The sequence below is a fragment of the Crocodylus porosus genome, unplaced genomic scaffold (genome assembly GCF_001723895.1).
Source record: "Crocodylus porosus isolate Cpor-Errol unplaced genomic scaffold, CroPor_comp1, whole genome shotgun sequence".
NCBI lineage: Eukaryota > Metazoa > Chordata > Crocodylia > Crocodylidae > Crocodylus > Crocodylus porosus.
The window spans coordinates 800,567-818,034 of NW_017728925.1; the positions used below are offsets into that span (position 1 = coordinate 800,567).

General features: G+C 55.5%; 1 protein-coding gene across 1 annotated transcript; it reads right to left on the reverse strand.

The window, feature by feature from the left end:
* Positions 1–3,871: 3,871 nt before the first annotated feature.
* CUNH9orf172 (chromosome unknown C9orf172 homolog) lies at positions 3,872–14,606 on the reverse strand. The gene is made up of 2 exons (XM_019540500.1): positions 14,504–14,606; positions 3,872–10,115 (listed from the first exon to the last, which is right to left on the reverse strand). The coding sequence occupies exon 2, from the start codon at positions 10,050–10,052 to the stop codon at positions 6,750–6,752; it is 3,303 nt and encodes a 1,100-aa protein (XP_019396045.1). The 5' UTR covers positions 10,053–10,115; positions 14,504–14,606; the 3' UTR covers positions 3,872–6,749.
* Positions 14,607–17,468: the final 2,862 nt, after the last annotated feature.

Consider the following 17,468-nt stretch of genomic DNA (forward strand, 5'->3'; position numbering starts at 1 on the left):
TAAGATAGCTGGATCCAGGTCTTTAGTCCAAAAGACAGAAATGCCTGTGGGCTCCACAGGAGCAAGGCCAGGCTGTTACTGTCACCCAGGAGATCCCAACTGTACTAACTACCCTCCATTGCAGTGTGACTTTCTGCCTCCTCTTCTTTCTTCTCTGCCCAAAAAAGCTGATTGCCCTCAGGGGAGCTCTCACTGCTACCCCACTTAGCACAGCCACCACCCCACAAGTAAATAACACGTTCAGCCTCCCATTTTCCCATGCACAAGCAAGGACCATACATGCACAGATCACAGCCCAGGTGTGGTGCCAGAACCTGACACTCAGGACACTGAAAACACTGCTCAGAGCTTTCTAGCCAAAGGATTTTGGCTGCAAGACCTGTTGGTTTTAAATTTGACTCCAAAGACAGTGGTAGGGAAAGACAAAAGGGGATGACAGGGAGGGAAGGCTCCCGGGAATGAGAGGCAGCCCCAGCAAACAGGACTGGCTTGCAGAAACCAATGCAATACATGGTGCTGGCAACTCTGGGAAGCAAGTTTCTCTCCCTGTCTGCACTGACAGGAAGCAAGCAGCATCAAGAGCTGAGAAGGGAGCCATTCCTTCCACCACCACACTCCCAGGTGCTCTCCACAGCACAGGGCTGCTCCAGGGACAAATGCTCATCTGGAGTAAGTCAGTGTCACCTTTGATCAACCCACTAATCTAAAGCAGCTGAGGGTCCAGGCTCTGTTTTCCAACCTCACTAAGGCAGGCATTTAGCATCAGTTCCCTGCACAAGGCATTTGGCAGCCAATTCAGTTCCCCTTGCTACTCTCCTCTTCCTGCTTTCACATCTCTGTGGCATTTGGCATTTTCAATTAGGCAAAAAGTGCACTGGCCCTTTCTGAGTTTGGCTGGGAAGGCAACACAGGCTGAGGCTGATCTCCTGCCCTTCCTAGGAATTCAGGATGTAGAGACAGCGCATTTAATGTATGGGTCTCAGTGAGCATGGCCTAACCTCCACAGCCTCCCCAGTGCCCAAGGTAGGTTGGTAACATCACTCTAGACAGCTGGCTGAGACACTGTAAGAGCTAAGGGATATGTCCAGTTATGGGATGAATTTCAGCCCCAGAGCCCCGTGCTGGGGACGTCGCTCATCACATCACCCCAGCGCATGGCTTGGATTCTCTTGGCCTTGCAGCGGGTGCTTGTGGGCAGGCCCTTTGCCCACAGAAGACAGTGTTGGCTGGTGGGTAGACACACTGTTAGCCTCCATGTGGGCCAGCAGATCTATCTGCTGAGCATCCACACACAGGCAGAGCCACTTTCCAGCAGCAGTGAGACTGCAAAGGGGCAGCATTTCCAAAACCAGCCGGGAGCTGCCATGTGCCCCTCTCCTGCAGCTGCAGCCCCTTTGCCTGCAGCGCTGCCTAGTGCTAAGGGCAATGGAGCTGCAGAGGCTTACCCCAGGGATGAACATGGCCGATGGCTGCAGCTGGCATCTAGCAGTGATGAGCTTCAACCTCCTGTAGCAGACACCTCGCATGATGCTGCTGCTCCATCCGGCTTTGCTCCTTACCATTGGAGCGAGTCCTTAGTGCAGCCTGGTCAGGGTGGAAGAGGCAAAGCCCTGTTTACCCTGGGCTGGCTGATCCTACCCACACAGGGCGCATAGCTCTCCCAAGGGCACAAGGCAGTGGGGGGTGGGGAGAGAGGGCACTGAGGCCTCATTTCTGCCACCTCCCCAGCTCTAGCCCTGCCAAGGAGGTGCCAGGACCATGCCCAGCACCAGTGAGCTCCTCTGATGCACTCTGGGTTGCACAGCTCCACAGTCCTTCTCTGTCATCTGGAGCCCTCCCAGGCTGGGGCAAGCAGTTGTGCATGGGGCCCAAGCAGGACCAAGCACCCGCAATTCAGCCCAGCCTCTCACTTGGGGTCAGCGGCGCCCAGGGAGACAGTGGCACTATATACAGCTCCCAGAGATACCAGCTTGGCCAAGGGAAGAGCTTGTTTGTTCCTGGCTGCTCTTCTCAATAGTGGGGGGCAAGCGAGCTCCGCAACTAGGAGGGAAGACCGTTTCCTCTCTGCGTCACTCAGGAGGCTCCGTGCTGCAGGCAGGACTGGGATGGGGCCTGGTGGGAGGGGACCTTTGCCCAGGTGGAGATCAGACCAGCACACAACACATCAGGGCCAAAGGGCTCCTGTGACCTGGCCTTGGAAGCGCCAAGCAGGAGAGAGGCAAAGCAGGGAGAGGGGAGGAGGCATCCCCTACCTGAGGCAGACCAGAGATCATGGCTTGAGGCCATACCCTGCACCAGGGCCTGAGCTCCTGTAAGGGTACTGAATGATGGCGAGCACACAATAGTTGCAACTCCCCGTCTCCTGGGCAGGCCCGTGCCCCGGGCCAGTGCAGTTCCGAGGAGGAGCATCGTCGGGGAGCCAGGAAGGGATGTTTATGAGCCGTGGCTCTCTCAGCTGCTCAAAGAATGTCACATGCCAGGTGCCTGGGTTGCGGCTGCAGCCCCACGGGACAAAGCCCCCTAGCAACAGCCCGTCTGCGGCAGGGCCTTTCCCCAGCCCTCCTGGCTTTGGGGCACGTTGCTGGTAGGCCCCACCAGCAAAAGCTGTGGTCACTGCACTGCCCTTTGGCAGGGACCCTGCCAGTATCACACTTCCTGCCCCTGCTCTGCCCCCAGCCTGGTGTGTTGCTTGTGCTACAGGACAGGGACCCGCTGGCAGGGAAGCAGGGGGCTGGTCCAGCTCCACGTGGCTCTAACAACCCAAGCGCAGCACCAGCCCAGGGCTTGGCTGCAGCATACCCAGGGGGATCACAGCAGTTGGGAGCCTTTTGAGCCTTCATCTGCTGTCAGCCCCTGAGGAGCAGCCCCTGGGGAGCAGCAAGCAGCCTGGAGAAGTCAGCTACTCCCTGTTCCCTTGCAGCTCTGTGAGGCCAGCCTGTGCCTGATGTGCACAGCAAGGAAATCCCACTTCACAGCTGGGGTGAGGGGTGCTGAAGAGCTGCTCCCCCTGGCCTCTTTCCTCCTCCAAGCCTTAACAGGCTTCTTGCTGGTCCCTCCACCCTCCTGCACTCAGAGAAGCTTGTTCTGCCCTGGCGGGACGCATCTCCCTCCAGCTCCAGTGCAGCATTGAGCCCCCACCCACTGCTCAGCTCTAGCATGACAATCCCAGTGCTGGACAGGATGGGAAGGACAAGCCCTTGCTCCAGGGAGCTCGGGAACAGGTGTGCTGTGCTCATGGCAGCGCTGGATCCCACAGGGAAGCATCTCAGCCAACAGATCCCCAGCGGCTTCCAAAGAGATACCGTCCCCAGCAACACAGCCGTCCTGTTGCCCAGGCCTGACTCCCAGCCCAGGGCAGAGCTGCAGCTGCCTCCCTGGGACACCAGGGCTGGCTGTGCAACAATGCCTGAGGCACACGAGTCCTAAAGAATCAGAGATCCCGAGCACAGGGCTGGGAGATCACGCAGCTGAAAGGTTAGTCCCCAAGGGCCTCTGCTGCAGAGGGGATATGGGGGAGCTAACATGAGGGAGAGGCTAAGTCCAGCACCCGTGGGGCAGGCAGCTGGACAGCTCAGCCCACGGGATCTAAGGGGACAGGGACTCTGGCTTCAGGCACAGCCACCCTGTCTGCACTCAGGCAACCTCACAGGTCACTGTCACCTGTGCCCTAGAAGCTCCACTGAGTTACTGCTCACATACACAGGGGTGAGAGGGCCAGGCCCCTTGTATATAGGTGACTGATGCTGGGAGAAACAAGGAGCGTGTCTGGAAGACAGCAGAGACCTGCCCCTCAGCTCTGCATACTGCCAAGAATAAGAACTACAATGTGTGTGTGTGTGTGTGTGTGTGTGTGTGTGTGTGTGTGTGTGTGTGTGTGTGTGTGTGTGTGTGTGTGTGTAGTGGAAGGGCATACATGTGCATGTGTGGTAGTAGAACATGCATGTGTGGGCACGTGTGCATGACTGGAAGGACACAAGTGCATGTATGTGGAGGGAGGGCATGCCTGTGTGTGCATGTGTGGCGGGAGGGCACACATGCATGTGTGGCAGGAGGACATGCATGTGTGTGTGGGTAGGAGGGAATGCCTGTCTGTATCTGAACGTGTGACAGGAAGGCACACGTGTGGTGGGAGAGCATGTGTGCATGTGCATGTAGTGGGAGAGCACACATGTGCATGCAGCACTGCTGGGCCAGAGCCAGCACTAACAGGAGTCGTCCCTGAGCTCCCAGCAGCTCACAGGCCCTGCTGTGTTTGCCAAGATCAATCCATCTGAGGGCAGGAGATGCTTCCCAGCAGGCCTTGGCACTGGGCTGATGCTGATGCAGGCCCAGCCTCCTTGCAGGCCAAGAGAGACTTGAGAGTGGTAGCAATGACTGGGTGTCCTCAAGCTGCCTGGGGCCGGTAGGGGCTCCAGCACCATGACAGGGAGGCAGGATGGAGGTGGGGATCACAGTGCTCTCTCCCCTCCCTGTCCTCTAGGGCAGGTGGTTTCTGCCCCAGCTACAGGATCCTCATACACATCAGGATGTGCTGGGGCTGCCTTCCTTTGGGGGGTCAGGGAAGCTCCCAAAGGCATCTGGCTGCCACATGTGGGCAGGACCAGGCCGTTGGCTGGATTTACACTGCAGCCCCCAGCCCCTCACCCAGAGATACTGCTGCCCCTGCCCTGGCAGGTGCCCCATGCCAGGTACCTCCATGTATGCTCCCCTAGCCCTGAGAAGGGGAAGTTCTGCAACCCTGCCAGCATGCAAGCACCAGCTCCTCACTCCCATGGGCACACGCTGCCCATGCCCAGTGCCAGGCTGCCACCCATGCCCACCTGCCCCTGCCCTCATGCACACAGACCCCCAGCACAGTGCCCCATGCACATGTCCCCATGCTCCATGCACACTCCGTGCACCCCATGCTATGCCCCATGCACTCACGCAACCCCTCCCCTGCCCTCCTGGGCAAGGCACTGACTCCTGACGAAGAGCATCTATAAAACACATGTGGCTCTTTACCTGTAGGTGCCTGCCTTCAGCCACATGCCTGCTCCCCTCCACCTCCTCCTGACAAGCCCACCCACCCTTGGCAGCCCAACCTTATCCCATTGGGTGCCAGGGGATGGAGGCTGTGCCCTCTACCCCCTGCCCCCCAGGCATTCTGCAATTCTGGGGGCTTTGCACAATGCCTCATTGCTGCTGCAGGCACAGCCCTGCAGTGGGGTTAGTTTAACCCCATCCTTACTGGGGGGGGAGCTTGAGGCACCAGAAGGGCTCGGCCCTGTCCCTTCCCTCACACAGTCTGTTTCTACGGTCACATTTGGTTCACTCCGATTGCAAGCGGATCCTGGCACCGAAGACAGACCTAGCACCAAAGCCCAGCTTGACCCTTGCCCACACTGCTCTCCCAGCACCCAGGGGAGCCAGACACACACACTGGGGGCACTGGGAAGGCAGCCCTGTCCATACAATGGGTCCCCACTGAGAGGCAGCATCCCCAGGCCCCTCTCAGCTACACCATGGGACTGGCTGCAGCAGAGGTGGTGCTGCGCTGGTGTAACTGAGAGGAGGAGACTGGGCCTGGACCAGGTGCTGCTGCTGTGGGGCTGTAGCTTGGCCTCATGGGAAGGCAGGAAGTGTCTTGGCACGTTAACCTCCAACCTCCCTTGTTGAGTCTACGCAGGGCCTCAGGGGTCTTTCCAGAGTTTCCACTCCAGGCTCTTTCCTGATGTGCAGTATCCCCCTGCTCCCACTAAGAGGGCAGGGAGAGTAAAGGACTGGAGATGCTCAGTACCACACAGGATAGGGCCCTTGTTTTGGCAGTGGGGAATGACTAGGTCTGGGGAGGTGCTGGAGGGTGGCAGGTTTGGCAAGGGGAGTAACTGTGGGTACATGGCAGCAGGCAGGGGAACAGGCATATTGGATGGAGGTGGCAGTAAGCCCCACACAAACAGGCCCCTGGTGAGCCCCAAACACACCCGTGGGCACTGTGACATGGCCCCATGCACATGTGCAGCTGAATGGGTGTCAGCGGCCTCGCACCCTTGGCGGGAACATCCCCAGAGGGCAGGATAACACCCATCCTCTTGCTGGCTATTTGCAGAATTAAAGAAGGATGGGTGAGGGGAGGGCTGCTCACCTGTGCATGGCTACAGCCTGCCAGCTGCCTGGGTCACAGGAGTGGGCACGTCCATACAAGCTCAGAGGTAGCCTTGTTGTCTAGTGGTTGGAGCCACAGGCTGAGGCTGGGGATCCTACTCAGGACGAGCTGTTCCTAGAACAGCTGAGAGCCAGTGGCTTGAGAGCCCCGTGCCATGGCCAGAGGTCACCAGGAAAGGCAGTGATGGGATCTCGCAGACACCCCACATACCTCAGACCCAGGGACAGGGCACTGACCTTACCCAACTTGCAGGGCTCCTCTCCCTATGGCAAACTTCAAACCCCACAACCAGCCATGCCCTTTGCCCACTCCCCAGCCCCCCACCTCCACCCAGACCTCAGCAGCTCCTGATCTAGCCAACCAGTGGCAACAAACGTGGGTGGCCAGAGACCTGCTAAGAGTCCACGAACCCATGCTTTCCCAGCAGGGCAGCGATCTTTCCTCAGGACTCCCCTAGGGCTGTGAGCCAACACGTATCTGTTAGAAACAATAAGAATATACTGACCGGCCAGGCTAGCGTGTCCATAATAAAATACGTATCTACAAAGGGTAAATAAATAAGAGGCCTGGGTGCCAGACAGGAGAGAGGTGGCCACAGGCTGGATCACATGATGTCATCCAGGAGGTTGGGGCTGGCAACCCAGTCCAGGGTCCGTGGCTCCGAGGCGGCCATGATCATACACATGAACTGCTTGCCGGTCCTCTTGTCGATGGGGTAAATGGTGGTGGGTGTAAACCTCTTGTTGCTCTCCACAAAGTCACAGAGCTGCTCATAGATCTTGGGGAACTCATGGCGCAGGAAGACGCCACGGATCCGTAGCTCCCGCTGGATGTTGATGAAGCACACCTCCCGGGCCTTCCTCCCCTCCTCGCCCTCCTTGTCGATGTCTGCAGTGCCGGGCGGTGGGGTCAGGATCAACGTCTCCATGTCCCGCTCCTTCTTCAGGATCTTCTTCTCAGGGCTGGAAGAGGCTAAGGCCACCTTGGCATATTTCCTAACCGTTGGCACCTGCATCTTCGGCGATGGCCTCTGAGGCACTTTTTGGCCAACGGCCACAGTTACATTCAAGAGGAAACATTCATCAGGGTCGTACTGGTTGCCAGCATCCCGCAGCTCCCGGGCATAATCCCCCAGGTTGTCGGAGTAACCTTCCAGCTCCCGCAGGGACAGGTAGGTGGGTGACATGAGCAAGCTCTCCAAGCCAAACTGGAGGAAGTTTTCAGCCGAGCCCGAGTTGGGGAAGCCCAGGAAGAGCACCCCCCGACCCCGGGAGAGGTACCCAACCTTGGCAATGCGCGAGAAAGCCTTGTGCACCTCGGCGTTCTCCCGGCAGAACTGCAGCACGTGCCGACAGATACTCCCTATGCGCCCGTAGATGCAGCTCTCCTTGTGGATGTCCCAGTCCTCCCGGCGGCAGTTCCGGGAGCAATAGTAGGTGTAGCAACTGTGGCAAGACTTGAAATAGAGGCAGGCATTGAACATGGTCTCTGTCCGCCGACACTTGGCATTGGAGCACATCATCATGTCGTCCTCCTCAGCGCTCAGGTCCGGGGAGCAGTCGTCCAGCTGCTTCTCAAAACTGCTGCTAGAAATGGATGCTGCCAGAGAGGGCCCACCGTGCTCCTTGCGCAGGTCGCTGCGGAAGCAACTGGGCCCTGGCTGCTCCTTGGTCGGCCTGGGCTCCATGGCCGAAGACAGTGTTGGCCTCCGGGACTCTGGCTTCCTGGCAGGTGCCGGTGCGCCATTGCTGATCAGCTTCTTGAGCTGGTCCGTCAGGCTGTCACCGTCGGTGGTGCGGTGGCTGGGCGGTGGCTTGTAGTCAATGACCAAGTCTGTGATGAGCTCATCCAGCTGCTCCAGGCTGCGCTGGCGGGCAGAGCTGCTCTGAGCACTCTCTTTGGTAGTGGGCCCTGGGTCATAGGGTGTAGCATAGGGGCGGTGCCCTTCCCGCCCCGCATCCAGCACATCCCAGCTGGCCGAGCGCTTCTCGCTCTTGCCCAGGCCATTGGCTTTAATGTCGTTGTCCGTGATGGTGATTTCCGGGGTGACGAACCAGGACCGGCCCATGGCGTACCTCCCACCATCCGAGTGCACTCTCTCTATGAGGGAGTTCTCAGAGAGGGACAGTGCAGCGTATCGCTTTGGGGAGCTGGACAGGTTGATCACCACTGGCTGCCGCCGGTCGTCAGGTGATAAGGCACGTTGGTGGTGGCCCTGGACAAGCAGGTTCTCATAGCTGCGCCCACGGCACATGGGATCCTCGCGGCGGATGCTGGGGGTCAGGATGTTGTCCCAGGACTTGGAGTAGTGCCGGCTGTCAGTGCCCAGCCTGGGTGGATTTGTGCTGTAGCTGGCGTGCCAGGAGGAAAGCAAAGCCTCGTGCCCAGAGGGGTGGGGGGCAAAGCGAGACATCTGCAAAGTCTGATAGGGCAGCGCCCCCCGATCTGGGCAGTACCAGTCACTGAAGTGCAAGGGTGGGACACTGCGGGGGTGAGGGTACGTCCTAGAAATGGCTTCTCTCTCATGGTATTTCCCATAATCCTCAGCATAGAAAACCCGGGCAGAGGAGCTTAGGGCGGGGTAGGCCCGGGCGTCCTCTGTATACAGGGTTTTCATGGGGGCACTCCGTGGGGCAAAAAACCGAGGGTCATCTCCATAGAAAGTGTGGCTGGGGGCTTCCTGGATGGGGTAGGTCCTTGCTTCTTCCACATAGAAAGTCCGGGGGGGGACAGTGTGCACATTTCCCTTGCTTATGTCCTCTGGATAGAAGTGCGGTGGAGGGATGGGACGTGCAGGATAGGGGTGAGGGTACCCTTCATAGCCAGAGCTTTTCAGTGGGATGCCAGGACACCCCACGGGCTCCTCAGTATAGAAGAACTTCGTGGGTACAGCTGGGGTGGAGAAGGTCACACAGCCCCTTTCGGGATACTCCCGAGGGGAGGGCACAGGCACTGTCTGGTAAGCCATCCCCCGGGGGTCCCCCTCGTAGTACTCATTGGGGTAGGGGACGACCCGGTGCTCCCCACTGTAGGAGTCACTGGGTGTGGGGGTACGAGACACGGACACCTGCCTGCTGCTGGGCACGGTCAGGCTCCTAGCAGTGCCAGGAGGCCTCGGCCAATATGGTGCCTCCATCCTGTTCTGTGCTGCCTTTATGCTGCGTGCCGCATGCACCAGCACTGCTTCATCTGGCTTGATGTCCATCCGGCACTTGACGTGCGGGCTGGCAGCCGGCTTCATACCGGGGGCATCCTCAAAGCAGTTGCTGCTGACACAGAGTGGTGAGATGCGGCTGGCACTGCTCCTCTGGGGCTGGAGCTTGATGGGGTGCACCTCATTGGCCATGGCTCTCATGGGCACATAGCTGCTTTCCCGGCGTGGTGAGGTCTCCACCCTGGCAGGCTCCCTGCCAACACGCAGCACTTCACGCCCTCTCCTTGTGGGCGGCGGGGGAGAGGAGGACATCTGGATGGAAACAGGAGTGAAGGTGGATTTCACGCGGGGGGCACTCTTTGACCTCGCTCTCCTCTTTGGCTCTGCCCGGACAGACGGTTCCTTGGGGCCTTCCCTCCCATGAGGGTGGGACCTGGTGTTATAAACATCCGACTTAAAAGCTGCCTTTCGTACTCCAGAGCCTGAGGAGGGCTCCGGGGTGCCTGGGCGCCGGCAGGGGCGCTCCATGGTGGTGCCAGGCTCCAGTTGGTCGTCAAATGACTCAAGAAAGTCAAAGCTCCTGCAGTGGCGCTTGTTGAAGGGCTGTGGGTCACGCTGCAGGGAGCTGGACATGAAGGCATCACATTGTGGCCGTGGCTGGCAGACGACAGAATCCCTGGGCGCGATGGAGTTCACCTTTATGTCTTGATACACTGTAGACACCAGTATGTCAGGTGGGTCGGTCCGTGTCATCTTAAACGTAGCTCTGCTTTCTCCAGCTCCTCTTCAGATCATCTCAGTGGAAGCCAGCCAGCCCTGCAAGAGAACAGAGAAGGTGCCTTGAGCCTCAGTGCACTCTGGGAGAATCCGGCAAGACAGAAGATCAAAGGAGAAAGTAGCGATGCTCGCTCTCGCAACAAAACCATAAATCTCTCAACGCAGGAGGTTTGTCTGACAGGCTCTGGCATCGCGGGACACAGGGAGAATCCCAACATGCACTGCAGAGAAACGCAGTCGGTTTCTAGCAGAGAAAACCTACAGAACACGACTCCTGAACGGCCCAGATCCAGAAAGTGGAACAGCAGGTCCTCCCAGGGACCATGGTTTAAGCTCACAACCAAAAAGCCAATCTCCTGGTTTTGGAGGGGGCCAATTTGGGAGTCCTGAACACTCAGGGCTGGCAACGCAGGTGAGTCTCATGGGCAAAAGAGGCAAAAATGCCTCTACTGGCATGAGAACAAGAGCTGGCGGAAGGGTTCAGAACACAAAGGGCTTCAGGTGACTTGGAGCCAAAGTCTCCTTATGAATAGGGGCAGACCTAGGGGTGGTGCACAGTATAGTCACACCCCACCCCGCCTTTGATTCCTTGCTCACCCAAGTTTAAAGCCAACTGCCTGGCAGTGGCAGCAACATTTCTAGTCGAGCAGCAGCAAGGGCATCGACTGACTTCAGGACCCATTGTAATCTCCCTGAATCCCTCTAATCTCTTCATTCCACCAGTGTTAACGATCTTCTTTCCTTTTAATTATCTTTAATAGTTTTACTACTCAAGCTATCCTTGCTTTTGCAATGCTGCTGGCTGTTAGCTGCTCCTAGTAATGTAGCTCCCATGTCACAGCCCTGAAGACTGGTTTTTTTAACTCTAGCTAGAAACATTAACTCTGGTGTGGAAATGTTAAATCAAGTGAACACTAACTCAGGAGAGGAAAAGACTTTCAATGAAGCACTGGAGGCACCTTCAAGATGCTCAAGAAGGCTAGGTTTTGTTTTGTGATCTAGAAAAACGTATGCTTAACTATAATGATTACAGGACAAATGAAATATATTATATATAAAAACACAATATATGTTATGGTATAGCATAAGAATTCATACTCCAGTAAAGTATTTGGTGTTTTTTTGCTTCAATCTTAAATTGAATACTATAGCTCTAGACCTCTAGCTTCTTAGCAAAGCTTCTAGTTTCTTTTTAATTGGAGAAAGCTGTGCATTGTGTTATATGTGACGATGCGTTTCACCATCTGCACCCCCTTTTTCAAAATCCTAGGTCTGCTCATACCTGCACACCATTCCTGAGTGCTCATGGGACTGAGGCTCTGCTTACATGGCAGTTTGGGGAAAGTTTCTTACACGAGTGCCTGGTTCAGGGAGCAATGTGCTCAGATACAATGTCTAGGACATGGGATTACTAGACAAAGACATCAGAAGCATATGCCCTGTTCAGGAGCTATATAGCTGATCGGAAACCAAATTTTCCATCTGGTCAGAAATTACAATACTTCCAAACTAGTTACCATTCTGAATTCGGACAAAAAGTGGAAAGAGAGTATATCTTTTTTGATCTTTCCAGTTCATAACAAACCTGGAATTCAGATATGTCCTGCTGTTTGGTTTTAGAGTGTTTTGACATTAACCAGAGTCCACTGGACATTGACTGGTGCCTCTTGGAGACTGCACTGGTAATTCAGATGCCTCATATCCCCAGCCTCCTTCATTGGCCACAGACTACATGGTGCACTGTGGTCCTGGGACTCCCATGGTACATCACAGTGCAATCAGTGCTTGGTACATCCTGGGAGATGATGTCCAGGCAGGGATTGTGGCCCATGACAGAGAAGAGATGGCTTCAGGCACCCAAACACCAGTACCCAGGTATCATCGGAGCAGCTCAAGAAGGCACAAATTAGCCTAGGAGTGACCCAAAGGGAAAAAGGCCATGGTGCTTTCCCAAGAAAAAAAAGAATTTGACAAAAATGAAACTGCCCTGTGGAGAACTTCAGATTTCTTTTTAGGAACTGAAACATTAATCCAGAAAAATATGATAGAAAACTCCCAACCTGCTCATATGGTCAATTAGTCACTGTCCCTCGTCCGTTGAGCACCAGGAGGGAGGCGAGGATAACCATGGGAAGACAACCCATCTTGGTCACCCCCTGCCCAGCTCCTGTGAATGTACCCCAGGCTTGCTCTCTCCCCGCTCACTTGCACCAGGGAGCTCCATGGACTACAGATGAATTACTCCCAATTCGTGTCAGCCTGAGCCTGAGCACCCCTGCTGCATGGGGCTTGTTCTGACCGTGGCTACATGGGATATGAACAAGTGCAGATGACTTGCTGTGCAGCATATTTTCTTAGCTTCAGGACCCCTGCAACAATCCTTTATTCTCCTCCTTTCCATCAGTCTTGGTCATCCAGGGGTCACCCTGGATGCTAGCAGCCACTAAAAGGAGGCCCTGAGCATGTAGTTTGCAAATAGCTCACAGCAGGAGAGTAGCTACACGTGCCATTTAGGCAGCTGAGAGGAAACCAGAAAAAGCACCTTGCAGAGAGACATGGGACAGGGACACATTCCTCAGCTCATTCCTCTGCCATCAGTAATGTGAGAGACTCCAGTGCCAACTCCCAGTGGCATATACAAACTAGCATCTGCAGGCATGAGAAAAGTAACCCCTGGGCTGCAGGGAGGGGCTGGGCATGGCCAATTACCTGTTCTGCACATGCTCACATGCAAGTCGGACACCTGTGGTGGAGCAGCGTCACACCTCTCCCAGCTCCAGGGGATGCAGGTTACATGCTTCCGGGTCCAAGACAACTCTCTGAGGCCTGGCAAAGCAATGTTAGGCTGCTTCAGATGGTGTCTAGCAGCAGTGCCTCCCATAAAGATAAAAAGGCAGCAGAGACCGTCAGGCCCTGTCTAAACCAGTCTGCTTCTGGTAGCTGCCCCAGGGAAGCTGCCTATGTATGTCTATCTGCACAAAGCCCCACCACAGCAGCTGTGCTGGCAGGGGGGGAAGTACACCCTGGAAAGGCACCAGCTATTGAAGGAACTGCAGGAGGTGGCAGAAGGTGCAGGATTGTTTCCATGAGCCTTCTGCTGGCTGCCAGGTGGGGGCAGAGCCTCCTTTGCCTTGGAGAGCAGAAAGCAGGAGGAGAACTGCTTCTCCAGAGCAGCGCAGTGTGGACATGCGGTTCTGCTCACAAAGCTCCATTATGTAGGGCAGGCCCGAGTCTGGAAACTCAAGAGCCACAGTGGCCCGGCTGAGTCCAGAATCCATCTCAGATGCTCTACAGCTGCATCCCACCCATCTCACAAACCACATCCTCTATGCCCCCAGCGCTGCCAAGAAGCTCCCAGCACAGCTCAGTAGGTCAGGGCGCACGTGGTGGAAGGGTGCCACCAGTCACATACATGCCTGCACCACAGAGACTGTGTGTGGAGACCCCCCTGCCCCTGGTTATGCGGCAGGTCCCAGTGTCAGACAGGGTAGGAGCCTGCAGCATGTGCATGTATGTGCCCACATATATACATGCGCAGCCTGAAGGCTTTTCCACAGGGATCCCACTAATCTCAAAACCTCCTTTCAAAGGGGCTCCAAGGTAGACTTCTCCCTCCCAGGCAGCTGTAGGAACCTAGAAGACTCAGGTGATCAAGTGCAAACAGGTGCAAAATGGACTGGCGAGTGCAACCCTGGGCTTATTCTTGTTGCACACTGGGGGGAAGCCTCCTAGATTATGATCCCACAAACCCCTGCTGCACGCACCCAGCTGCATCATTTGTACAGGCAGTGACATGCCTCTGTTCCCATGTTCTGCACAAACGGCAGACCCCCACTGGGCCTGCACACATGACACATAGCCTGCACTGGGAGCACAGGCACAAGCGTAGGAGAGCTCCTCTTTGAGGGAGGTGTAAGTCTTTGGGGAAACTGGGTCCCTGAGGCACCCGTGACCAATGTGCCCTAGGGACAGAGTGCTGTGTGAATCAAACATTGGTAGAAAAAGTGTGCTCAGGTCTCCAGAGTCTCTGTGGCCAGATTCCCAAGGCCATTACTACCTGGTACCCTCAGGACACTATGTGGCTCCATGCCAGCTGCCCCCCACCTAGAAGCAGCACACCCATATTTGCACTGCTCTTTGGGTAGGTCAGCTAGCAACACCCATGCTAATTAGCCAGGCCTCAGCACCATGGGGATAGGGCTATATTGTTTCCAGTGCAAGCGGCAGGCTGCCCAGAGTCTCGAAGGCCCCGCTGACAGTCTCAGTAAAATCACTGTGCTGACAGCCTGCTGCTCGCAGCCGATGGACACAATTGATCACTGCTCCTTCTCCCCAACGCCGGGGACAGAGGGAGCCCCCACAAAGGGCTTAGCTCTGTTTTTGGAGCAGGGAGGACAGGTTGGGGGCCCTAGCTAGGCAGTCCCTACCTGGTCTAGTGGCGGTGGAGAGGGTCTGGATGGGTGAAGCTGGCAGAGGTAGCTGGGGTAGCTCCATGCTGGCATCAGTTCCAGGCTGGAAAATAAAATACGTATCACATGAATACAGGAGATTCACACTCAGCCACCAGCCGGCAGCAGGGAGCACCTCCCCACAACTGCTTGCCAAGTTCAACACCAGTCCAGTCCAACCCTGCCGGGCTGCTCTCTGCTCTGCTGGCACATGGCTGCGTCTCAGAAGCAACAAGTCTGTGCGCCACCGGCAGCACAGCCAGTACTCAAGCCCTCCTTGTCAGCACCAGGGTTCCCGGTGGCTGGAGCCAGCCTGGCCACAGCAAAACCTGTGCCAGCTCTCTTGGGAATTCCAGCCTAGCTGGAGGAAAACCCCATCCGACTGGCTGCCTGCCCCTCTTGCCCGCCTCCTAGGAAACAGCAGCCAATCGGAGCTGTTGCAGGAAGGAAACCCCACACCCCTCCCCTCCCCACTAAGCAAAGTCACCTAGGGGCCGGCATGGGCCTGTGCTTCCTCTCCAGCCCTTGTGAGGAACAGAGCTGCACCCCCTCCTCCCCCCGGCTGTGTAGGGGGAGAAGGCGACCTTGTTGCAGGGTCCCTGGAAGAGAGAGATGAAAAATCCCAGAAGCTCCAAGAAGAGCAGAAGTGCTGAGAGGGCAAAATTGATGCAAGAGCAAATTATAAACCGGACCATTTGTAGCCTGGGCACCCCACGGAGAAGGGGTGATCCCCAGCAGCCAATATGGCCTTGTTAAGAACAAATCATGCCAAGGCAACTGGATCTTCTTTGCCAAGGTAGCTAGTTGGGTGGATGATGAGACGTAATACCTTTGGATTTAGTAGGGCTCCAGATACTGCTCTGTGTGACTAAGTCAACTGGGAAAATGGGGCTGGAGACAGTAACCATTAGGCAGATGCAATGTAACTGGCTGTATAACCTCAAGCAAAGAGAAGTGATAACTGCCAGAATGGCAGGAGGTTTCAAGTGGGGTTCCCCAAGGGTCTGCTCCAAGTCCAGTGCTACTTAATATCTGTATTGATTATCTGGAGGCTGGAAAAAGAGAGCTCTCTGATCAAGCTTGCAGATGACACAGGACTAGGAGGGGCTGCAAATGCTTTGGGAAATAGGATTAGAATTCAAAAGGATCTTGATACATCGGAGAACTGGGCTCGAGGCAGCACAATGGATTCAGCACACGCAGATGTGAGGTGGTGCCTCTAGGGAACCAGCAGCAAATGCACAGATGCAGGTGGTGAGCTACCTGGCTGAGAAGGATCTGGTGGCTTTGGTAGATCACAGACTCAACAGGAATTGGCAAGATGATGCCACAACACAAGAAGTGCATGGTTTTGGGCTGTACTGTTTGTAAAACATGGGCAGTGACCGTACCATTCTGCTCAGTGCTAGTTAGGCCTTAGCTAGAGTTGTGTGTGCAGTGCTGAGCTCCACGCTTTAGGAAGGACGTAGAGGGAATGGAGAGGACCCAGAGGTGACCAACACAGATGACAGAGGGGATGGAGAGCAAAGTTGTACAGGGAAAGGCTGAGAGAACTAGTTGTGTTTAGTTTGGAGAACAGGAGAATGAGGGGAGACACTAGAGCAGTTTCTAAATATTTGAAAGGCTGCCATAAAGGAGCACGAAAACAACTGTTTTCTCTCACGGCAGAGGGCAGGACATAAAGCAATGGATTTAAATTGTGGCAAAGCAGATTTGGATTCAATCTCAGGGAGAAAAAAAAACTTCCTTACTGTCAGAATGGGGAGCTGAGGATTCTCCTTCACTGGGCAGGATTTTCAAGAACAGGCTGGAGTAGCATTGGTTAAGGTAGCTTAGCAGTAGCATATTCTGCATCTCCAAGGGGTTGGCCCAGTGACCTGAGAGGTCCCTTCTGCCCCTATGACTCTATGAGCAGGAGCTATATTAATGGGGTGGTGGAGATGGGAAGAGCTGATATGTGAGGAGACAGGGTTGGTTTGAAGGTCAGGGGCAATACTGACTGCTGGACAGATGTGAGAGCAGAAGCTCCTACAACACCGCAGGGCCAAAACTTCCTTCCACACTGCCCGTAGGAGCATGTGGCATTATACAGACTGCTCCTCACATGCACTGGGTGGGGCAGAGGGTTTCACAGAGCAAAGGGGCAAACCAGAGAGCACAATGATTAACACGGTCCTCATGATTTGGGGCTTGGCACATCATTTTTGAGCTTTCAGTGCTGGCCATACCAAGCACACCAGGCAGTTCAAAGCAATTTGGCAAGAGTCACACAAGGAGTCAAGGCCTCAGTTCCCAAGAAAGGCCAAGGCGAGTGATGGGATCACGTCTCCCTCCAAGGGCTGCAGCCAGTATAGCCCATATCAGGTCAAAGGCCAACCCCAGGCTAGTGGCCCACGGGACTACTGGTTAAGGCACACGTTTCTGTAGCTAACAGCACATGAGGCTAGGGTAGTGCTAGGCTGCCTTTCTAGCCAAACCATCACTTACCCATTTACCACTTGGCTGCTAGGGACTGGCCTTTGATACAAGTCCAGAGTAAAGTCCAAACTCATGCAAGAGCAGCAAGACACATTAACCCCTCTGCCACTGCACCCTTACAAAGGAGGTACCAGCCTGCTGTTCACTGAGGCACAGGAGCTACCCCTGGAGTCAAGGGATGGGGAGCATGCACCTTCAGCTTGGCCCTTACCCTTACCCCTGCTAGGGTCTCATGGTATGTTATCAGAGCCCTTTGGCCACAGCAGGCAGTTCCCCGATTAACCAGTTGCCAGTATGGCCTCCTTTGGCTGGGAGAAGAGCTTTACTCCTTCAGTCTATTGGATACATCTCCTTCACACAACTTTAGGCACTGGCCTCTTTCCTTCTTCTTTCTATGGCAGGGGTGGGCAATTATTTCAGGAAGAAGGGTGCTTACTGAGTTTTGGCAAGCTATCAAGGGCCACAT